Source organism: Hypanus sabinus, chromosome 25 (genome assembly GCF_030144855.1).
Source record: "Hypanus sabinus isolate sHypSab1 chromosome 25, sHypSab1.hap1, whole genome shotgun sequence".
In the NCBI taxonomy this organism is placed as follows: domain Eukaryota; kingdom Metazoa; phylum Chordata; class Chondrichthyes; order Myliobatiformes; family Dasyatidae; genus Hypanus; species Hypanus sabinus.
In genome coordinates, this window is record NC_082730.1 from 11,217,865 (window position 1) to 11,243,253 (window position 25,389).

General features: G+C 43.1%; 1 protein-coding gene across 1 annotated transcript; it reads right to left on the reverse strand.

Annotated features, from left to right (window-relative positions):
• Nucleotides 1-3,264: 3,264 nt before the first annotated feature.
• Nucleotides 3,265-23,459, reverse strand: LOC132381009 (pepsin A-like). The gene is made up of 9 exons (XM_059950086.1): nt 23,404-23,459; nt 18,526-18,688; nt 16,211-16,328; nt 14,949-15,067; nt 13,098-13,297; nt 9,771-9,890; nt 7,577-7,721; nt 5,617-5,715; nt 3,265-3,423 (listed from the first exon to the last, which is right to left on the reverse strand). Exons 1-9 carry the CDS (start codon nt 23,457-23,459, stop codon nt 3,265-3,267), a joined length of 1,179 nt encoding a protein of 392 aa, XP_059806069.1.
• Between the last annotated feature and the right edge of the window lie 1,930 nt (nt 23,460-25,389).

The following is a 25,389-nucleotide window of genomic DNA, read 5'->3' on the forward strand; positions in this document are numbered from 1 at the left end:
ATTCCAGAAAGGTTTAATAATAAAAAAAATTACCTAACTAGACCCCAAACCAAAGCTCTATGCTGTATTATTGGAATTATCAAGAGACCCATTGGATGGAAAGATCTCAACACCTCTCTCCAGAAAGTGTCCACAGCAGGGGCAATTGATAAGTTCGTGGCCTAAGGTAGAAGGAGATGAGTTATACAGCTCTCATTACATGCACGTGCAGTTCAACTCTTTGAGTGATTATGCAGAAAGTTTGAAGTTAATAACTCATCAGGGGTGATTAATAAGAATGGCCTAAGGTAGAAGGAGATGAGTTATTAACTTCAAACTTTCGTTGAGTTTGTGCCTTCAAACTCCTGTACCTCCTTCCTGATGGTAACAATGAGAATAAGGCAAGACCTGGACGATGGAGGTCCTTAATGATGAATGCCATTTTTTTTTGAGGAATCGCTTCTTGAAGACGTCCTGGATACTACAGAGTATTGGCCCAATACATCACGGGCATATCCCTTCCTACTATCGGTAGTACCTACAGGAGGCGCTGCCTCAAGGAAACAACATCCATCATCAAAGATCCCCACCAGCCAGGGTCTTTCCATCTTCTCACAGCTACTATCACTGTTCTCTCTAAGCTGCGCGGATGTGTAGCAGCACAATAACTGAAATGCTCCCGCGCACATAGCCTTCGTTGCCAAGCAGCTAGAATTTACTGTTATATAATGTGCCATGCAGTTTTCAGGCTGTGTTTCGCTAATGATTGTTTCATGCAGCTGATAAAAAAGATTGTGGGAGCACTGGTTACTATTGGGCAGGAGATACAGAAGCCTGATGTTCTACAAAACAGGTTCAAGAACAGCAACACGTACGAGCTGGAGGAACTCAGCAGGCTGGGCAGCATCCATGGAAATGAACAGTCAACGTTTCAGGCCGAGTCCTAACGAAGGGTCTCGGCCCGAAACGTTGACCGTTCATTTCCATGGATGCTGCCTGACCTGCTGAGTTCCTCCAGCTTGTTGTATGAGTTGCTTTGACCACAGCATCTGCAGTGTACTTTGTGTCCAAGAACAGCAACTTCTCTTCAGCCATTCGGTTCTTGAACCAGCCATCACAATCATAATCACTACAATTTAGCAAATCTATGACTACTTTGGACTCCAATGTACTTTTCTTTGTTTTAATTGTTTTCTTTCAAGTATAATTTTGTACAATTTATGTCTAATTTTTGCTTTTCTTATGTAATTATGTATTTACCGTAGAGATTAGAGTAATGCTATGGCAGCATCTATGATCCGGGTTCATTTCCCACCACTGCCTGTAAGGAGTTTGTTTGTTCTCCCCGTGACCGTGTGGGTTTCCTCCAGGTGCTCCGGTTTCCTCCCACAGTCCCAGGACGTACAGGCTAAGTAGGTTAATTGGTCGCACAGCTGTAATAGGGCAGCACAGGTTTGTTGGGACAGATGGGCCGGTTAACATGCTGAATTTCTAAATAAAAAAAAGTTGCTATATACTCATGATGTCAACAAGTTAGAGAGAGTACAGAGGAGATTTGCTGGAATGTTACCTGGGTTTCAGCACCTAAGTTACAGGGAAAGATTGAACAAGTTCTGTCTTTATTCTTTGGAGCATAGAAGGTTGAGGGGGGACTTGATAGAGGTAGTTAAAATGATGAGGGGGATAGATAGAGTTAACGTGGATAGGCTTTTTCCATTGAGAGCAGGGGAGATTCAAACAAGAGGACATGAGTTGAGAGTTAGGGGACAAAAGTTTAGGGGTAACACGAGGGGGAACTTCTTTACTCAGAGAGTGGTAGCTGTGTGGAATGAGCTTCCAGTAGAAGTGGTAGAGGCAGGTTTGATTTCGTCATTTAAAAAAATATTGGATAGGTATGTGGACAGGAAAGGAATGGAAGGTTATGGGCTGAGTGCAGGTAGGTGGGATTAGGTGAGAGTAAGTGTTTGGCATGGACTAGAAGGGCCAAGATGGCCTGTTTCCTTGCTGTAATTGTTATATGGTTATAAGACTGTAAGGCTAAGCACAGCTCCAATGCCATATTCAGGTTTGCTGATGATGCCACCTGTTGTTTACTGAATCAAAGGTGATGATGAATCAGCATGTAAGACCATAAGACCATATGACATAGGAACAGAATTAGGGCCCATTGAGTCTACTCCGCCATTTCAACATGGCTGATCCAGTTTTCCCCTCACCCCCGATCTCCTCCTTCTCCCCGTTTCCCTACATGCCCTGACCAATCAAGAATATATCAACGTCTGCCTTAAATATACATACAGACTTGGTCTCCACAGCTGCCTGTGGCAAAGAATTCCACAGATTCACCACCCTCTGACAAAAAGAAATTCCTCCTCATTTCCATTCCAAAAGGACACCCCTCTATCCTGAGGCTGTGTCCTCTAGTCTTGGACTCTCCCACCATAGGAAACGTCCTCTCCTCATCCACTCTATCCAAGGCCTTTCTCCATTCCCTTGAACCCAGTTCCATTCCTTTGAACCCTTTCCAGTTTCAGCACAACCTTTCTATGAAAGGGGCCCAAGACTGCTTACAATACTCCAAGTAAGGCCTCAACAGTGCTTTATAAAGCCTCAAAATTATATCCTTGTATTACTATTCTAGTCCTCTTGAAATGAATGCTAACATTGCATTTGCCTTCCTCACCAGAGACTCAAACACCAAATTGACAAAAGTTACAATTCTAATTTCGTAACACACACAAAATGCTTGTGGAACTCAGCAGGTCAGGCAGCATCTATGGAAATGAGTAAGCAGTTGACGTTTCGGGCTGAGTCCCTTCATCTAAACTGGAAAGGAAGGGGGAAGAAGCCAGATTAAGAAAATGGTGGGGGGGGGGGTGGTAGGTATACAAGCAGAAAGGTGATAGTTGAAGTCAGGTGAGCAGTGGTGTAAATGCAACGCTGTTTGATGGACAGTCACTCCAGTGAAACATTGATTAGATTCTGGTGCGTAGAGAAATAGCAATGTTTTAATATCCAAATTCAATACCTAAAATGCAATGACACAGACGAAAGTCTTTATGATACTTCAATATTTATTTGCAAATATTCTACATTAATCCTTTGGGATAATGTTCAACAAAGCTCATTCACTGTCAAGAAGCCAGATGGATAACTTAGTTAAGAACAGATACATTAACTCTGTGCAAATTATTGATAATCACTTCAATCATTGGCCACTTTATTGGGGAAGGATGCGGAATGCTGCAGAGGGGTAAAGGAAGCAACACTGGCAAAAGGGAAGCCTTAAGCAGCCTTGGCTAAGCCCACTCTGTTGGTTCCTCGGTCAAAGATGGAATAGTATTCTCCAATGAAGACGTCTCCCAAAATCCAGAGTTCCATTTCATTTGAAAGAGACATACTGTTAAACCCACTTGTACAAGATTCCTGTCCATTGTAGTTGTTCTGCAAGAAAAGAAATAAAGAATTAATCATAAACACAAGAAAATCGGCAGATGCCTGAAATCCAGAGCAACACACACAAAATGCTGGAGGAACTCAAAAGGCCAGGCAGCCTAAACAGTCGACGTTTTGAGTCGAGACCCTTCATCAGGACTAACTGTTGATGTTTCCAGCTGAGACCCTTCATCAGGACTAACATTTAGTGTCTGGGTCGAGACCTATCATCTTGATGAAGGGTCTTGGCATGAAATGTCAACTGTTCACTCTTCTCCTGGGATGTTGCCTGACCTGCTGAGTTCCTCCAGCACTTTGTGTCTGTTTCAAAGGATGAATCAAGCTCCTCCCAGCTTTTGATTTCATCTTCCCTCCCCTACCTACCAAAGATGCTCACAAATTTCTACAAATTTCTACAGAGGGCATTCTAACTGGCTGCATCACTGTCTGGTATGGGGGCAGGGTGTTTGGGGAACACTGTACAAGATCAAAGTAAGCTGCAGAAGTTTGTGGACTGGGTCAGTTCCACCATGGGCACTGGCCTCTCCAGCATCAGGAGAAATGCCTCAGAAAGGCACATCCATCTCAAACACAATGTTAGCACTTCAAGAAGACGAGGATATAAAAGCAAAGATGTGACGTTGAGACTTTTATAAAGCACTGGTGAAGCATCACTTGGAGTATTGTGAGCAGTTTTGCACCCCTTATCTTAGAAAGGATATACTGATGCTGGAGAGGGTTCAAAGAGGGTCCATAAGAATGATTCAAGGATTGAATGGTTTGTCATATGACGAGTGTTTGATGGCTCTGGACTTCAGAAGAATGAGGGGTGACCCAATTTAAACCTATCTAATGGTGAAAGACCTTGATAGAGTGGCTGTGGAGAGGATGTTTCCTATGGTGGGAGAGTCTAAGACCAGAGGGCACAGCCTCAGAATAGAGGGGCATCCTTTTAGAGTGGAGATAAGGAGGATTTTTTTTTAGCCAAAGAGTGTCGAATCTGTGGAATTCTCTGCCACAGCCAACTGTGGAGGCCAAGTCTATATATATATATATTTAAGGCAGAGGTTGACAGATTCTTGATGGGTCAGGGCATGAAGGGATACAGGGAGAAGGTAGGAGATTGGGACTGAGAGGAAAATTTAATCAGCTATGATGAAATGGGCTAATTCTGCTCCTATATTTTATGGTCTTATGGTCTACCAATCTATGCCTCTTATTATCTTGCACTCCTCAATCAGTGGCCACATAAGAGAGAATAGGCCAAGGGGGAATGGGACTGGAGAGATCGACTCAATGCACTGAATGGTTCCCCAAGTCTTGACAAAATTATAATTATTCATTGAGTCAGGGGCTCAAAAAATTGTGCATCATGGACACTGACCTTTTGACCTAATTGGTCAACCAAGATGTCCCATCCAAGCTAGTCCCATTTGGCCTCCTTTGGCCCTTAACCTTCTAAGTCAGGGTTCTCAACCTGGGGTCCATGAACCCCTTCGAATGGTAGGGGTCCATGGCATAAAAAAGGTTGGTAATCCCTGATTCTAAACCTTTCATATTGATATTCTCACCTAACTGTCTTTTAAAAGCTGTGATTGCACCTGCTTCAGTCACTTCCTCCAGTAGATCATTCCACAGACTGTACATACCACCCTCATGTGAAAACTTGGTCCCTTATGTTCCTATCTTTCCCCCTCACCTTAAACCTATGGCCTCTAGTTCTTGATTTCCCAAACCTGTGTAAAAGAATGAATTCATTCACTCTGTCTAAGCCTGTCACGATTTGTACACCACTATAAAATCATCTCTCAGTCTCCTGGTTTCAAAGAAACAAACTCCTAGACTGACCAATCTCTCTCTGAAGCTCAGTCCTAAACCATCTCAACAATTGCAAATGCCAGTTAGGCTTTTCAGAGAGGCTTTCATTTTGGTTATGGATGTATTAAGCGTCTTGTGCTTACAGCAATACTTGTAACTTCCAAATGAGAGAGGTTTATAGGGTGAAAACATCCTGCATCAAGGATATCAGCCACAACTACGCTGGCACATGCAGGTTCAGGAATCTAGAGCCACAACAATTCCTCCCCTCCTGCAAATGCTGCTGGACCCACTGAGTTCCTCCCGCAGATTGATCGTGACAGCCGTAACCAAGCAAGACTCTTCCTAAAAGCCAACAAGTCATTACTCTTGCTTGGAGCATACCTGGAGCACATAGGCAGTAGGAGGAAGTGGGTAGTCAATTCCATTGATGGTGAAGGTCACGTAGGGCATATTGGGCAGATTACGGCAATCCACCATAGCCTGAAAAACAAAACCAGCATCAGTTAACAATTGGCAGAGAATGCTTACAACTACATTTTCACTTCACACATTGTGTTTAGTTTCAATCTAAACTTTTTTTTTATTAATATAAGGACCTTAATATAATAGGATTCTGTTTGATTGGAAAGGTAAAGTGTACAGTGAGTATATTTTGTTGTGAGTCTGAGGAGACATGGCATGTCACCAATGGCTCAAGCACGGAGAGCACTCTGACTGGTTGTACCAGCGTCTAGTATCGACGGGTCACAGCATAGGATCGGGAAAAAGCTGCAGAGGACTGCAACCTCAGTCAGCTCCATCATGGGCACGAGTCTCCCCACTGGTGAGGACTTCTTTAAAAGGCAAAGCCTCAAGAAGGCAGCATCAATCATGATGGACTCTCACATGCTGGGATGTGTCCTCTTCTCCTTGCTATCATTGGGTAGGAGCTACTGGAGCCTCTTTTGCTCTCTTTTTTATTCCTTCTGTTTCTTTTATATTTCTTTTGTAACATACAGTAATTTTTATGTATTGCTCTGCACTACTGCCACAGAACAATACATTTTACAAACCGTGTCAATGATAAGAAAATTGATTCTGATTCTGAAGATACACAATCAACGTTTTAGGAACAGTTCCCCTGCGTCATCAGATTTGTGAACGGTTCATGAATCCATGAGTGCTCCCCCACAAGTTCGATCTCGTTTTTGCACTATCCGTCTATCTATTTAAAAAATATACTTTGTACTTTTTTGTAATGTTTATGTATTTAACAAATTCAACAGATTTCACGGCATCTGTTCAGTGATAATAAACCTGATTTTGACTCTGATGGTGGCAGGACCCTTACTAGCATTGATGTGCAGAGGGACCTTCCACATAAGTCGATAGGGCTTTGAAAGAGGCACATGGTATGCTTGCCTTCATCAACAGAGGGTTGAAGCCATGTTCAGTTGTATAGAACTTTGGTTAGGTTGTACTTGGAGTATTGTGGGCAGTTCAGATCACCCTATTGTAGGAAGGACGTGGAGGCTCTGGAGGGGGTTCGTATGCAGTTTGCCAGGATGCTGCCTGGATGACAGGGCAGGTGCTATAAGGAGAGGTTGGACAAACTTAAGTTGTCTCTCTCTGGAGCTGAGCGAGACCTGATAGAAATTTATAAAGTTATGGGGTATAGATAGAGTAGACAGTCAGAATCATTTTCACAGGATAGAAATGTTAAATATGAGAGGGCATAGCTTTAAGCCTGGAAAAATAAAGGAGAGGTGCAGTGACAAAAGGGAAAGGGGAAAGGGGAGGTGTGGTGGCAGAGGGGAAAGGGGAAAGGAATGGTGCAAGTTTATTTTACATAGAGGTTGTAGGTGTCTGGAATGCAGTGTCAGGGATGGTAGTGGAGCAGCAAGAGGCTTATAGCTAGACACATAAATATGTAGGGAATGGAAGGAAATAGATCAAGTGCAGTCGGAAGAGTCTATTGAATTTTTCACAGAATTTGTGGACTGAATGTTCTGTTCTTATGCTGTACTGCTCCATGTGTGATGAGATGGAGTCTTGACCTCACAATCTACCTTGTCCTGGTGTCTGTCTGCACTACACTTTCTCTGTAATTGTAGCACTTCCTTTCTGCATTCTGTTATTCCCCTTGTGCTATCTATATTCACTCTGGAATGAATTGATCTGTATGAAGAGTATGCAGGAGAAGTTTTTCACTCAACCGCAGTACACGTGACAAAAATAAACCAATTTACTGATTTACTGTGTTCTGCATTCAGTGTTCCATATTACTGCCACAATGCCCGTGTCATTTAAGAATTACAATGAAAACATTTCCATCCAATAAAATGATTGGAAGCAGATTTACCATGGAACCATATTGTTGACTTGCTCCAATAAGACGTTGAATAGTGTTGATGCCGTTGGTAGGGCCGACGATCAAAGAGGTACCGGTGTCTACGATAGCTTGGCAGCCGCTGCTGCAAGCCACAACCTGTCCATTGATCTTCACACTGATGAGGAGATAAACATGTAGATGTTCAAGTAATGTGCTCTCCGAACCAGAAACGCTTCATAAAAGTGGAGAACTGTTTCTCGAGATGAATGCCTGATTCATATATCCATACAGATTCCAAATTTTGTTCTATCACAATACTTTCACTAAATTTACCAATGAACTCTTTTGGATCATGTCTCTTTAAATGACTGGTCAACCATCAGTAGACGGGGTAAGCTCTGAGCTTGCTATGAGAAAGACAATTTGGGCATTCAGCCTATGATGTTGCTCTGCCGATTCGGTCATGGCTGATTTATTATACCAATTTTCTGCCTTCTTCCCAAACCTCTGGCGCCCTTACTAATCAAGAGACTATCAACCCTTGTTTTAAATACACCCAATGACTTGGCCGCCACAACCAGCTGTGGTAACGCATTCCACAGATTCAAAAACTTCTGGTTAAAAAAATTCCTCCTCATTGGCGTTTGAAAGGGATGTTCTTCTAATCTGAATCTGTGCCCCTGGTCCTACCCTTTCCCATCATTGGAAGCATCCTCTCCTCATCCACTCTATCTAGGCCTGTCAGTATTTGAAGGTTTCAATGAGGTTCCCCTTGTATGTTAGCCCTTTCGTTCCTGGAATCATTCTCATAAACTTCCTCTGAACGCTCACCAATGCCAGCATACCCTCTCTTACATGAGGGGCCCAAAACTTCTCACAATACTCCAAGCACAGCCTGACCACTGCCTTATAAAATCTCAGTATCACATCCTTGCATTTACGGTCTTTTCCTCTGGAAATGAATGCTGATGTCGTATTTGACTTTCCTACCACCACACCAACCTCCAAGTTAGCCTTTAGGGAATCCTGCACAAGGATTCCCCAGTCGCTTTGACCTCTGATTTCTGTTTAGAAAATTGTCTACACCTTTATTCCTTCTATTAAACACTTCCCTACACTGTATTCCATCTGCCACTTCTTCGGTTATTCCTAATCCATCCAGGAACTCTGCTTGCTCAGCAGCAACTATCTTTGTATTGTCTGCAGACTTGGCTACAAAGCCATCATCCGAATTCCTGCGTAATCCTCTGTCCGTCCGCCACCCCCTTATGGCCGAATGTGTATTGAGCTTGTCCTCAGCAACAGAGTTTCTTGGCCCGCGGTATCGTAGAGTTCAGCTGAGTATCCTTGCTCCTGTAATGTCAAATGTGATCAGTCGGATAATGACCCTCAGCTTTCTGACTCATTGCCAAAGGTGACGCTCAAGAGGGTGGAATTCAACATGAAGGGTTCGCACCATCCAGGAAGTGCTCTCTTCTCATTGCTACCATCAGAGAGGAGGTACAGGAGCCTGAAGGCATTCAATATTTTAGGAGCAGCTTCTTCCCCTCAGCCATCGGATTTATGAATGGACAATAAGCCCATGTACACTACCTCATAACTTTGTTCTCTTTTCGCACTAAATTATTCATTTCTTGTTGTCCCTCACAGTGAATTTTTATGTTTTGCACTGCTGCAAAACAACAATTTTCATGATATATGTCAATGATAATAAACCTGATTCTGATCTCCCATTTATTTATCTTTCATTTTTGCCCCCTCCCTTCCAACCATTAGGAAGCTACAGTTGCTCCATTGAAGCAAAGCCCAAAACTTAAATAAAAGTGGGGATGGCTTCTTTCAAAGGGAGCTGCCTCTCTTGATTGGTACTTTGAATGATTTTTACCTATGCTGATTGATTTCTGTTTCAACTGAGGTGTGGAAAATGTAGATGGCTTCAAAGAGGTGTGGGGTAGAAGTCCATCAGAGTAAACTCAAACCTGGATGGAGTAGACTATCCTATTCTCCTGTAATTCCTGGTACATTATACTGTCCATTGATTTACTCCAACCTATAAACTTTCCAGCCTAAACCTATTCTGTTTATAACTACTGCCATGTTAAATAACTCTGAAGGAAACAGGGTTAATCTACGACGTTTGTATTTTTTGGTATGGATTATTCACAAATATACTTTTGTTACTGGTTTTTCCCCCCGGAAGATGATTTAGTGGGCACTTCCATACCTTTCCACCTGGATTTGCCAGTATCCTTCTCTCGTGACGGGAACCCATTGAATTTCTCCAGTGTAGTGGTTGGGGTCAACTCCGCCAAAGACAACTTCACTCCCTTCAGCACCATTTTGTCTGTAAATCAAAGGCTGGAAATGAGTATAAATGGTTCCTGTGAAAGTTGAGACATACAGTCACATCGTGGGTCGGGGTGGTGAACCTGTGGCACACGCACCCATGATGGCACATGAAAAACTTCTGTTGGCATGCAACCTGCAATGCCGCCCCTCAATTCTTTAAACTCCACTCAAAGTAAAATGACACATGACAATTATCTTTACTGTCAAAGGAAGAGGCAAATGATTTTTTACAGCTCTTGAGCAATGAGCTGTTTTTACAAGAAACGTCTCATGAAGGCTTGGTATCAGTTAGATAGTTGTAAGACAAAGTAACATTGAATAATATGTTTTGAAATTCTCACAGACTTGGTGTACGCATCAGTATTTGGATCATAAATAGTTACCATAACAACACTGTTGAGAAATGAGTTTTTTTCAATTGTTGTTTCTAAAAGATTAATATTAATAATTTTTGAGCAAGTGTTCTAAAATGCATTTATTTCAATCTATCTCTGTAATACTTTTATTAATAGTAAAACAGTGGACACACAAAAATAAGCAGCAGAAACATAAAAAACCTACAGCACAATACAGGCCCTTCGGCCCACAAAGCTGTGCCAAACATGTCCTTACCTTAGAACTACCTAGGCTTACCCATAGCCCTCTATTTTTCTAAGCTGCTCGGTAAAAGAACTCATTATTTTTCTTTAAAAGTCCATAATTATTGCTACTAATGAATTAAATACAGATAATCACTACTCAAAATTGCCATGGCATTTAAGAGAATGGTTTAGCTTAACACCAATTTGGGTACACACTCTCAAAAAGGAACATCGCCCCGTCCTAGTCTGTGTAAAATAATATCCTGTGGACTTCTTTGCCAAACGTGGGTCCTTAACAAATTGTCAGCTCTTTTTTGTTGCACACAGTTAACATGGACTGGTAAACAACGGGAAAAAGTAAGTCCACACCTTTTAAAAGTGGGGCGGCACAGTATTGGTTAGCACAACACTTTACGGTACCAGCGACCCAGGTTCAATTCCCACCGCGGCCTGTAAGGAGCTTATACATTCTCCCTGTGACCTCAGAGTGCTCTGGTTTCCTCCCATAGTCCAAAGATGTACTGGTTGGTAGGTTAATTGATCATTGTAAATAGTTCTGTGACTAGGCTAGGGTTAAATTGGGGGATTGCTGGGCAGCATGGCTTGGAGGGCTGGAAGGGTGTATCTCAATAAATAAATAGCCCACTGCCATCTAATCATGGCTAGTTTTTTTCATATTATGATGTATAAAGCACTAAACAAAGTAGAATCAATGTTAGTTTCACAAAGAGGAATCGCATACATCATATACCAAAAAAAAACAATTACAGAATGATAGAAAGCAGGACAGTGGGACGGTTGAGAGTGGTGTCAGACAGTTGGCACTCAGACAAAACGGGGTGAACAGCTTTCTTTTGTGCTGTGTTTTTCTGTGGCTCGAGTTTCGTTTTGGCCCATTGGAGGAGCGTTGCTAAAGACTCAGGCAGTGATAGCTACAGGAGGCACGAGAGAATTTGCGGAAGGCTTCAAAAGGCATTGGTCAGACCGCACGGAGTATCGTGAGCAGTTTTGGGCCCCTTATCTAAGAAAGGATGTACTGGCATTGGAGAGGGTCCAGAGGAGATTCACAAGTATGAAACCAGGAATGAAAGGGTTAAGATATGAGGATCATTTGAAGGCTCTGGGCCTGTATTCACTGGAGTTTAAAAGACTTGGGGGGAGGGGGAAGGGGAAATCTCATTGAAAGCTGTACAATATTGAAAGAGCTAGAGAGATAGAATTTTTCCCATAGTGGAGGAATCTAGGACCAGAGGTCACAGTATGAGAATAGAAAGATGTCTCTTTAGAATAAAGATGAGGAGGAATTTATTCAGTGGTGAATCTGTAGAATTCATTACCACAGACTGTTGTGGAAGCCAAGGCATTGGGTATATCTAACTTGGAGTTTGATAGGTTCTTGACTAGTAAGAGCACCAGAGGTTACAGAGAGGAGCCAAGAGACTGAGGTTGACAGGGATAAAAAATCAGCCATGATGGAATGGCAGAGCAGACTCAATGGGCCAAATAGCCTATCCCTACTCCTCTGCCTTGCATCTTTTGGTCTTAACTGCGGATGCTGGAACCGGGAGAAATGAACAACTTGCCGGAGGAATTCAGCAGGTCGAGCAGTATTTGTGGGAGTGAAGGAACTGTTTGGGGTCGAGACCCTACATCGGGACTGAATTCTCCACCAGGTGGGTCTCACTGCTTGATGTAACCCATTTTCCTGGGATATCAAAATAATGTTGTGCACTCCCAGGACCGTTCTTGCTTCAAGCAGATAGATTTGGTGCCAAAGGGATATTGATCATGTAATAACAGTAGAGAAGAGGGATGTGGTTATGCATTGAAAGAAGCAAGAACCATAATACCGTGACAGCTTTCATGATGTCCCTAAGCTCTGAAAGACAATGGTTATTGCTTTACATTGCACAATCCCATGAGTAACAATGAGTTGATACTAAATTATTGGTATTGTCAATAATGCTTATATTGTTATTTATGCATTCCTAGAGTATATTTTTAAAAGAGATTAGTTTAATTTTGTTTCAGGTGCTATGAAACATCAAAGCATGCAGTTAAATATGTTTTTTGTGTCAACCACCAGCACAGTTCTTTCTCTTGACATGCAAAGATGGTCGATGTAGAGCTTCCAGCACTTTTAAAATCAACTTGGTTTGGGCGGGGGGGGTTGATAGTGGGGTTACACCGGATTTCTTTTCTCCCCCGGAGCACATCTGCAGTGCGCTGTACGGCTTCTTACTTCACCATAAATATGGGCGCTACGGCAGTGCAGCAGCAATTAGCGTAACACGTTACATCACCAGCTGTAAGATTGGGGTTCAATTCCTGCTGCTGTCTGTAAGGAGTTTGTACATTCTCCCTGTGACTGTTTGGGTTTCCTCCGGGTGCTCTGGTTTCCTCCCACATTCCAAGGACATACAGGTTAGTGTTAGAGAGTTGTGGGCACACTACGTTGCTGCTGGAAACTTGACGATACTTGCCGGCTGCCCCCCCAGCACATCCTCGGATTGTGTAGGTCATTGACTCATTTCACTGAATGTTTCAATGTTTTTATGTACGTGTGACAAATAAAACTAACTTTTACTCTTTTAGTCTTTAAAGTGTGGAACTTGCATCACCTGGTCAAATAAAAGGCAAACATGGGTTTCTCCACCAGATGTTCGGCCATCATGTTGTCAAAGACTGTTGTGGCTCCAGATGAGGCGATGTTTGGATAGGCTAAGCCCAAAATCCCATCAAATTTGGCATAGTAGAGGAAGCTGCCAGGTTCACTCATACTTAGACCAAACTCCTGGTGAGTGATGTCAATGGAGGAGACCTAATGGAGAAAGGGAAATAGTTTAAGTATCGCTTGCTGGTTAGATTGATAAGGACATAGCACAATATTGGCCCTTCAGCCCACCAAGTTATGCCAGCCTTTTAACCTGCTCAATCTAATCCTTCCCTTCCACATGGCCCTCCAATTTTCTTTCATCCACGTGCCTCTTAAATGCCCTTCCTCGATCTGCCTCTACCACCATTCCTGGCAGGACATTCCACAGACCCACCACTCTCCGTGTGAAATAAATTTACCTCTGACATTTCCCCCCCCCCACCCACCTCACACTTTCCTCCAATCATCTTAAAATTATGACCCCCTCATATTAGCCACTTCCACCCTGGGAAAAAGTCTCTGTCTGTCCACTCTATCTGTGCCTCTTATCATCTTGTACACCTCTAGCAGATCACCTCATCCTGATTCACCCCAAAGTGAAAAGCCCCAGCTTGCTCAACCTATCCTCATAAGACATACTATCTAGTCCAGGCAGCGTCCTGGAAAATGTCCTCTTCACCCTTCTCTGAAGTTTCTACATCCTTCCTCTAATGAGATGACCAGAACTGAACACAATATTCCAAGAGGGAGGTTTCAGAACACCACAAAACAACAAATTTCACATCATAGAGGCTAGTGATAATAAATCTGAGGCAAGAAGATTTGCTCCAAGGTGATCCACCTTCTTCATTTGCCCTTGCTTGGTACTAATCTCTGGCAATTGCCCACTGGCCATACTGTTAGGTATCAGGACCCTCTCCAGAAAATTGTCATATCTCATAACAGCACATCTCATAAGCTAATGAAATCCAATCTGTTATTTGAGGATCTCATTGGTTAAAGCCACTGACAGGACTAATTCTGCTCCTATGTCTTATGAAGAAATGAACTGGAATCCCAAGCAAAGGGTCAACTCTTCAGGGTGATACAGTAGACCTTGCAGACTTCTTGCCTCATAATCCTAGTGAATGGGTTCAATCCTCAGGTCCAGTGTTGTCTCTGTGGAGTTTGCAAGTTTTTCTTTAATGTCCCCAGGTGCCCTGGCTTTCTCCTACATCCCAAAGGTGTGTTGGATGGTGGGTTGGTTGTGAGCTCTACATTGACCCTAATGTGTAGGTGAGTGGTCAAATCGTGGGGTGGGAGGGTGTTTCTTGTTAATGAAAAACAAAGTGATAACGGGATTAACGCAGGGCTGGTGTAAATGGTTAAGGTGTAATCTGGTATGAAGAGGCCGATGCATAGATCAGAAATATCTGCAGAGGTTTGTAAACTCAGCCAGCCTTCCCACCATCGTGGACATCTTCAAAAGGCCGTGCCTTAAGAAGGACTCTCACCATCCGGGACACGGCCTCTTCTCATTACTACAGTCAGGGAGCCAGAAAACCCACACTCAGCACTTTAGGAACTGGATTTCTGAACAATCCATCGACCCATCAATATTACCTTGATATTCATCTTTAGCACTATTTAGCAAAACAACAAGATTTACATGCCAGTGACAATAAACCTGACTCTAACTCTATTGGCCCTTTATCTGCAGGCTGGTGAATAATGGCTGGGTTATACTGTGCAGAGTCTAGCTCGCGCCTTGGCTGGGACATGGAACCACTCTAAGCTGCACATTTTGGGAGATGGGTTGGTTTGGGGTTGGACTTACCCGGACGGTATCATATCCGAGGACTCCAGTCATACTACCGGTCCCATACTGGATGGAAACGTACTTGTTTGACATTTGGAAGGTTGAGGATGCAGATGGATTAAACCTAGCATGATTACCTGAAAAGAGCAAGTCAAAATCATAGCCGAGGTTATTGTCCAATCTGTCAAACTCTGACAAACTTCTGTAGATATGTGGTGGAGAGTGGATTGACAGGCTGCATCACCACCTGGAATGGAAGCACCAACGCCCTCGGACAGAAAATCCTAGTGGATTCGGCCGAGCCCATCACAAGTAAATCCTTTCCAACCTTTGAACACATCTGCTTGAAACACCGAAGTAGCAAAGAAGCATCCATCACCAACACCCAGGCCATGCTTTGTTCTCACTGCTGCCATCAGGAAGAAGGTACAAGAGCCTCAGGACTCTCATCACCAGATTCAAGAACAATTACTACCCCTCAACCATCAGGCTCTTGAACAAAAGGGGATAACTACACTCACTTGCCCATTCATTGAGATGTTCCCACAGCCAATTATCTCACTTTAAGGACTCTTTACCTTGTTATTTCATGTTCTCATTACTTATATTTGCATATGCACAATTTATTGTCTTCCGGTTGATCTTTAATTGATCCTGTTATAGTTACTATTCTGTAGATTTGCTGAGTATGCCCGCAAGAAAAACAAATCTCAGGTTTGTATATGGTGAATAATGGTATGTTAATAATGGTAATGATTAATGAAGTAGATCTCATTCCTTCTCCATTCTGATGTTTGGTCTGAACAACAACTGAACCTTTTGACCATGTCTGCATGCTTTTATGCAATGAGTTGCTGCCACATGATTGGCTGAGTAAGACTTTGTTTTAATGAGCAGGCGTACAGGTGAACCTGATAAAGTGGCCACTGAGAGTGTATTTAATATGCCACGCTGTGGACGGGAGGGTGACGTAATTCGATCACAAGGCAGAATGGGATGTATTCCCAAATCACAGACAAGCTCCCTGTTTAACATGTTGGCTGACTCAGTCGTGTTGCGGTGAGCGGGAGTGAAGCCAGTGGCCCAGGTTCAGTCTGCCACAGGCTGTAGGGAGTTTGCATGTTCTCCACACAACCCCTTTGGTTTTGTCGGGCTTGCTCCTACATTCCACAGGCTCAGAGGTTAGTCAGTTAATTGGTCAGATGTTCAGTTTTCTCCCCAGTGCTGTTCTGTGCCTCAAAGTATATAATGTATAAACGCCCATATCAGAATCTACTTACTGCAGGCTTGACTGGAGCAGTAATCTGAGGGGACCCAGAGGTTGGATGAGCCAGTGTCGAAGATGACGGTGAAACTCTGTGGTGGATTGCCAATGCTGATTGTTCCATAGTAGCACAGCTGTCAGAGGGTTCAACAAAAGGCATACGGTTAGAAATATGTCTGCTTCCTCAGACAACTGCGGACTGGTGTCACCTTCATACAATCAGAGAGAACTTACCATTAGACCATAGGAGGAGAATTAGGCCACTCAGTCCATTGAAACTGCTTCGCCATTCCATCATGGCTGATATATTTTCCCTCTCAGGCCCATTGTCCCTTTATCCTTTGACACCCTTATTAATCAAGAACCTATCAACCTCCGCTTTACCGACACCCAATGTCTTGGCCTCGACAGCTGCCTCTGGCACCAAATTCCACAAATTCACCACCCTCTGGCTAAAGTTTTGGCCCTCCTTGGCTGTGCCGAACCAGTTTTTCTGCCTTAACCCATAACATGCACCTGGACCATATCCCTCCATACCCCTCTCATCCATGTACCTGTCCAAGTTTTTCTTAAATGTTAAAAGTGGGTCTGCATTTACCACTTCATCTGGCAGCTCATTCCACACTCCCACCACTCTCTGTGTGAAGAAGCCCCCCCAATGTTCCCTTTAAACTTTTCCCTCTTCACCCTTAACCCATGTCCTCTGGTTTTTCTTCTCCCCCAGCCTCAGTGGAAAAAGCCTGCTTGCATTCACTCTATCTATACGCATCATAATTTTATACACCTCTATCAAATCTCCCCTCATTCTTCTACACTCCAGGGAATAGAGTCCTAACCTATTCAACCTTTCTCTGTAACTCAGTTTCTCAAGTCCCTGAGTTCAGGTGACCTGTGTTCAATTCCCACCACTGCCTGTAAAGAGTTCGTACGTTCTCCCTATGGCCACATGGGTTTCCTTCTGATGCTCCAATTTCCTCCCACAGTCCAAGGATGTAGGTTAATTGGTCACATGGGCATAATTGGGTGCATGGGCTCATTGGACTGGAAGGGCCTATTACTGTTTTATATCCCTAAAAGAAAATTTCTAACATCTTTCTTTTTCGATTTAGATTTGGGTATCTTTAATATCAGAAAATGTATACAGTATACAACCTGAAATTTGTACTCTTCACAGACATCCACAAAACAAGAGACCCCATAGAATGAATCATAAACATTAAAGCCCCAAAATGCTCCCCCCCCTCCACCCTTCATGAAAGAAGCTGCAAAAGCATCACTCCCCCTACTTGCCATGTTCTGGCAAGTAGATTCTGGAGCTAAAACTTGGAACTACCACATAAGTGGAAGGTGAAAGTTCTTTCATCTGAAGGACTGTCTTGTTTCACAAAGGACGGTAGCAAAATGGCTTTTGCGCAACGCCTTACAGTACCAGTGACCTAGGTTCAATTCAACACCGCGGTTTCTACGGAGTTTGCACATTCTCCCTGTGACCGCGTTGGTGTCCTCCCACAGTCCAAAGACATGCCAGTTGGTCATTGTAAGTTGTCCTGTGATTAGGCTTGGGTTATGTAGGGGGTTGTTGGGCGGTGAGGCTTGATAGGCTGGAAGAGCCTCTTCCACACTGTATCTCAATAAATAAATTTTAAGAAGCAATCTCAATATTACCTATTGAAGATTCAAGATTCATTCCCAGTGTAAAGGAGAATGAAATAATGTTACTACAGATCTGATGCTGCAAAAAAAAAATGACAGTAAGATAAAAAAAACAAATAAATTTAAGTATGTAAGGTAGCTTATAAAATGGATTGATTGTGCATGCATAAAGTGACACTGGGGACAAGAACGTCTGTACATAGGGTGACTTTGACAAGAAGTAGTGGTAGATCAGGGAGTGAAGAGGTGGGTTAGTGGGTGGAGGTGTTGATCAGCCTTTCTGCTTGGGGAGTTTAACTGCTTTTGAGTCTGGTGGTCCTGCCATGGACATTACGCAGCCTCCTCCCTGATGGAAGTGGGACAAACAGTTCGTGAGCAGGGAGGGTTGCTGGCTCTTTCCCGGCGTCTTTCTGTATCTATGTATGTCCCTGCTGGCGGGTAGGCTGAAGCAATGGGCAGTTTTGGTTACCCATGTCTGCAGCAGTGCGCTGACCATTGCATGCACTGATGCAGCTTGTTAGGATGCTCTCTACTCAAGGGCATTTTGGAAGGGGCAATAAACGCTGCCTTGTTAACACTGCCACCCGCCTGAATAACTCATGCTTTTAAAGAACCAAACAGCACAAAACAATATGACATCTATTCAAATGTTCTTCCAAAGAATTAGACGATACCTACATCGAGATAGTTGATTAGGGGCTCATCTGCAACAAATGAACCTTGCTGGGCTGATCTCCCATACTTCGTCGAGAGATCGTATGGATGCTTTTTCAGAAAGTCTTCAAGTAATCCACGCTCAGTCAGAATGTCACGAACGGATTTACCCTTGTGAATTTTTATTCTGCAACAATAAGCAAGGAGACAGATCACAAATTTTGCTAGGAGGTCAGAAAACATTTCCTTCTAGAGGGTGCAGAGGATGATGCCTCGATTAGGGAGCATATCTTGGGAGGATATCTTGCAGGAGATAGAGCTTTTCTCTCTGGTGTGACAAGAGGAGACTTGATAGAAGTGAATAAGATGATAAGAGGCATAGATTGAGTGGACTGCCAGAGAATTTGTTTCCCATGCTTTTAGATGATTGGAGGAAAGGATAGATGGATGTCAGAGGTAGGTATATTACACAGGGAGTGGTGGACGCATGGTAGAGGCAGATACATTAGGGGCATTTAAGAAGTTTTTAGACTGGAGTATGGATGATAGAAAAATGGAGTGCCATGTAGGAGGGAAGGGTTAGATTGATCTTAGAGTAGGTTAAGAGGTTGGGAGAACATTGTTGGCCAAAGGGTCTGTATTGTTCTGTACTGTTCTTTGTTCTATGTTGTAAATATATTCAGATAATTGTCTTAAACAACTTGGTATCTTGCACACAAGCTACATAAATGGGGGGGACTCAGAAGCCTGAAGTCCCACACCACCAGGTTGAAGAACAGTTACTTACCTTCAACTATTCAATTCTTAAGACCACTAACACAGCCCTAATCATTACAGTTCAGAAACACCATGACTACTTTGACCGCCTAACATTAAAACTGGATTTCTTCTTTTCTGACCGTGCTTCCTTATAAATATTGTATATAATTTATGTAGCATAGTGGTTAGTGCATCTCTTCAGTGTTAGTTGTTAGATTGGGGTTTGATTCCTACAGCTGCCTGTAAGGAGATTGTAGATTCTTCCCAATAACTGTGTGGGTTTCCTCCTGATTTATCTTGTTATTTCTTTACCTTGCTATTTCATGCTCGCTATTTATTGTTTTTTATTTATATTTGCATTTGCACTGTTTGTTGTTCATTGATTCTGTTTACAGTTACTGTTCTATAGATTTGCTAAGGATATCCACAGGGAGAGGAATCTCTGGGTTGTATGTAGTGACATGTATGTACTTTGAATTTTCAAAGTATGTACATCCTGTGTATGTAATTTTGCTTTGAACTTTCCGCCCACAGTCCAAAGACACAATTGCATGCGTGCACAAGTTAGGGTTAGTGAGTTGTGGGTGTGCTAGACTGGCATCAGAAGTGCAGTGATGCTCGAGAATTGCACAGCGCAACCCTCGCTGTACATATCCGTGTTTTAGATGTACACGTGACAAATAAAACTAATCTTTAATCCTGTCTAATCGTTTAATTTATGTTTATCCCATGACTGCTGCTTACCTGATGCTCGGTGCTTGTGATGCTGCTGCAAGGAAGTTTTTTATTGCACCTGTACGCACAAATATTTGTGCAGATGTCAATGAAATTTTCTTTTATACTAATTACTGCAGTATGTACTGAGGCACGGATTGCTGTGTGTCGATATGAGCGAGGCTATCTCAGAATTGAATGAGAGATTATCGAGGTTCTGACAATTTGAATATCACTTCTGTTGGATTAAAGTGACTGCAGGCTGCGTGCGAGAGAGATGTTTTCTACCTTCCATGAATTCAACTTTAATCTGTTCTGCATTGCAACAAGTTCAATTATATTCCTTTGAAAACTTCATTATCGCCTGATTTTCAGGGTCACAATGTTCATCATGGGACTGCTCTCTGGGATTTGGTAAAGCAATAATAAATCAGCAGTTTTCCCTGCCCCATATCGAAATCTATTCACATTACAAATGTCATAAATATACTATTAATGTAGAGGGGTACAATAGACACAGAATTAGAACTGCATCACATGGAATTTATTTCGCTTCTGTACTTCACGGTGCCTCAGTAAAGCACAGCCAGCATAATCAAAGACTCCTCCACTCTGGACATTCCCCCTCCAGCCCCCTCCTGTTGGGCAAAAGATTTTAAAAAATCTGAAAGCACCAGGCTCAAGGACAGCTTCTATCCCACTGTTGTAAGACTATTAAATGGTTTCCTGGTATGATAAGACAGACCTGTGGCCTCACAATCGACCTTGTTATGATCTTTCACCTTATTGTCTACCTGCACTGCACTTTCTTGTAACTGCTACACTTTGCTCTGCACCATTATTGCTTTACCTTGTTCTACCTCAATCCACTGTGCAACGCTTTGATCTGCATTAGCTATGTGCAGGACAAGCAATTCGCTGTATCTCAGTACATGTGATAACAAAAAAGACAATACCAAAACCATTTCCTTCTTCTGCCTCTAAACCAGGGGTTCCCAACCATTGTTGTGCCATGGACTCCTAACATTAACTGAGGGATCTTTGGACCCCAGGTTGGGAACCCCTGATCTTAAGGACCTCTAAATCAAGACACACAAACTGCTGAAGAAACTCAAGAAGTCCCTTCAAGGGATGCCTATCCTGAAGAAGTTTAAATCTTCCCTTTGATGGGAGTCAGTGATACTCTCTCTCACTGCTCCCTCCCTCTGTGAGCTCTGCTACTCTCTGACTCTTCGACCTTGTGCTCACCCAGACCCACTACTACAGCCATGTACCCTTCCTGGAAATGTCTTCACCACCATCTTGTCCCGTACGGCTTCCAGATCCGCTTTCGAGCTTCTCGATTCAGAACCCCTGAGGACCCACAGGTACTCACATTCAACTGACTGCTTCTTCCTCTGTGTTCTGAAGCTCCTCCTGCATCCTGTGTGTGTTGCTTCAGATTTTCAGTATCTGAAGACTTTCTTGTGTTTTGTGACTATAAAGGAGCTCAGGCGGTTTAAAAGTTCGGACATTGTAGGAGCTAATTTGCCACACAATTTATTGGTGGGAATTCTAAAACCCGAACAAAGCCACAATAAGCATGCTTATATTTCAAGTCTATGCACAGGACAAACTGCACAGGAGGAAAGATGTCCGATTTTTCCTCTCCTTTATCTATTGGCAATCTACCTCACAGTGGTATTTTATTGTCTGCCTGCGCTGGATTTTCTCTGCAACACTTGATTCTGCATACTCTTTTCCCTTCGTACTCCCCCTGTGATCTATCTGGATAGCACAAAAACAAAAGCTTTTCGCTCTACCTTGGTACACGTGACAGCAACAAACCAATTATCACTGCAAGACCAACCACGAAATTAGAGACCAAAGGTGTAAGAAAGATCAGCTTTATTGATCACATGTGTGCAGTACCTCGAAACATACAGTGAAATGCCTTGTTTCTATCCAATCAAGTCAGTAAGGATACAAAATTATGAGGGGCAAACAGAGGGTAAATGCGAGCAGGCCTTTTCCACTGAGGTTGGGTGGGACTACAACTAGAGGTCATGGGTTAGAGGTGAAAGGTGAGAAGTTTAAGGAGAACACGAAGAGAAACTTCTGCACTCAGAGGGTGATGAGAGTGTGGAATGAGCTGCCAGCGCAGGCTTGATTTCAACATTTAGGAGAAGCTTGAATAGGTATGTGGAGGGGAGGGGTAGGGAGGGCTATGGTCCTGGTGCAGGTTAATGGGAGTAGGCAGTTTAAATGGCTCAGCATGGCCTGTTTCTGTGCTGTATTTTTCTATGACTCTAGGATTGTGCTGGGGAGCCTGCAAGAGTTGTCATGCTTCTGGCACTAACATAGCATGCCTACGACCATGTGACTTTGGAATGTGGGGGAAAATGGAACCCCTGGAGAACGTTCAGGGGGAGAACGTCCAGGCTCCTTAAATCAGTGGTGGGAATTGAACTCCCATTGTTGATCGCTTGCTGATGCGCTAACCCCTATGCTATCGTGCTGGAAGAGGCATAGAGCAGCCAATGCCTTTTTTTAAGGGCAGCAAAGACTAATACAAGAGGACAACCTTTCAAGATGATTTTTGGAGGTAAGTTCAAGGGTTTTGTCGGAGATAGGTTCTCTTTACACAGAGTGGTAAGTGCATGAGGGCAGTACAACAGGGATGTGTAGGAGGCTGTTAGGTACACAAATGGGTAAAAGCGAAATGGAAGGCTATACGTTAGATTGATCATGGGGTAGGTTAAAAAGTTGATATAACATTATGGGCCAAAGGTGTGCTGTTCTATGTTCTATGCGCTTTCTTTTAAAATTATGTATAATTGTCAATTATGTATGATTTATTAATCACTTCCCACTGAGTCTCCTTCTCCTTCCCCTTCCCCTATGGTGTACCCTCCTCTCCTATCAGATTCCTTCTTCTCCAATCCTTGACCTTCCCCACTCACCTGGCTTCACCTGTCACCTTTCAACTGGCCTCCTTCCCCTCCCCTCACTTCTTTATTCAGGCATGGGCTTCCTCCCCTTCCCTCTCAGTCCTGAAGAAAGGTCTCAGCCTAAAACGTTGCCTGTTTGCTCTTATCTGTTGATGCTGAATAACCTGCCGAGTTCCTCCAGCATTTTGTGTGTGTAGTTTTGGATCTCCAGCATCTGCAGGTTTGCTTGTGTCTGTAATTTAAGTTTTTCTTGTGATTGCAGACTGAGAAGGTGCTGCTACAGGTTAAGTTTTTCAGTTCACCTAGTGTATACAGCAATAAATTCAACTGAGGACTAAACATAGCTTGCTTATTCCTCTCCATAGATGCTGACTGACCTGCTGAGTTCCTCCTGAGTGTGTGCAACATTGAAGTTTGATCTTCCATCCAGCACAAAGTGCATCCAGTAATAGGTATATTTCAGAAGAAAGGATGAATGTATTCTAAACATAGCTCTTACCTGATAAGACATTCAGAGAGTTGAATGCAGACAAACGCAAGGAGCAGCCACTTCATCATCTTCCCTAATTCAGTAGAAGCACTCGTGTCGGATACTTCTGTGACCAGATGTGAAGAACGTGGCCCATGCTCCTGCTTTTATAAATGGTCAGGAACAATCCTTATCCATTGTCTGTAGATTCTGACAGCAGATAAGAAGAAAGTAAACTGTTTCATAATCAGGAAATACTCAGTGTAATGACCGAGTTAAAAATATTACCTCCAATTGAACAATGACAAATATTGGAACAATGGTTAATCAACAATTCATACATTTGTGAGTGATAATTAACTGATAAGCCTATTTACTGTCCAATTTAAAATTAATTTGTCTAGTACTGATAATAAATATTAAGTAATTAATTAATTGAGGTCATGGAGTGTTTCTAATTTTATTTGAGATTTTCCTTTTGGCAGTTGTGGAGGTTACGCCACTGGCATTTAGAGCAGCAATGAAGGTCCTCCATCTCTGGCAGTGTTCAGAGCTTCCTTCATCATGTCGGTAGCTTCCTCTCAGTTTTCACTTCTGGAGGTCATGCAAGTCCCGGGTGGAGACTCAGGAATACCGTCACACTCAGATATAGAAGGATCCTTCATTGCTGTTTCTGTAACAGTTTTGTTTCACCAGTCAGGGTTGTTGGCCCTGAGCTAAACCCCCGAACCTGGAGGACCTGTGGACTCACTCTTAGTCTGACCTCTACCCTTTGACCTGTTTGGCATGGGTGACCCTACCAACACCCAAAGTATAAAGCCAACATAGCTCTCCAGGTCATTGAGGCACGCAGGCCTCAAAACCACAACAAGGTTGTAGCTCTCTTGGGGGATCTGTGGAATGAGAAGATGAGGTAATGGTTCAGATGCAAGGTCCTTCATTAGAATTCATACAGAAGACAAAAACAAATTATTTGGTTTTGTTGCTTATTTCAACCTTGGCCTCAGTTTCATATTATCCATCTCTGACTCCTACTTGTAGATCTGTCTCCATCTGGTGGTTGGGCTAATGACAAATATCCATTATATTCATATCTGTCCATGCCACTTTCTTTATTCGGTTCCATGCTCCATGCTTTCCTATCAGATCCCATCATCTGCAACCCTTTGCAGACATCCCACCTCTCCCGGAAGTTCCAGGAGTCTCCCGTACATTGATAGTGGCTTCCTGATACCCACAAATTAAATACAATATCCTGGAAATAGATTTTTTTATGAGGGAGAGGGAGAGGAAGAGTGGAAGAGAGAATCCTGATTGGTCTCTCTTCGTGCTAAGTAGACCTATCAGTTTTCTCTGTGGGCGGGCTTTACAGTCGACCCCAAAAATAATGACAGTGTTGCTCACTGCACTGTTTATAACAGTGACTTTTCTGTTGCCCATGGTGGGTTCAAATGGAAAAGACATGTTGAGGTGGGTTTAACAGGTGTCATTCGTTCATTAGCATAGCTGACGTTATTTAAACTGGCTGGCTAGCTGCTAAGGAGCTACTCTGTTGATGTCCTACGTGATGAGGCCAAACTCCCTGAAGACCTGCTTAAAGTTGTAATAGAATAAAATCATGACTCCTTGATAACATAATATAATATAAATACATATTTTAATGTCACATTTTCTGCATATACCCAACTTGGTTCACAGATTAGACAAAATCACTAAACAAAGTATTACATACACCCTTGGAGGTCGACCGGGGGGGGGGGGGGGGTTGATATGGAGTTGTGGGGGGCGGGGGTGCTACCTCTCTGAAATGAGTTTTTGCAGGGTGGGATGTCTACCTTTGTCATCTCCACCCATTACCTCCCAGTATTCCCACTCACCCATCCTTCATCTGCCTCTTACCCTGCTCAGCCAGATCCACCAATCAGCTACCAGGTCTTGCTCTGTCCCTTGAGCCCTTTACTGTACCTCTTTATACTGGTTATCTGATCTCTGTCTTTCAGTCCAGGTGAAGGGTGT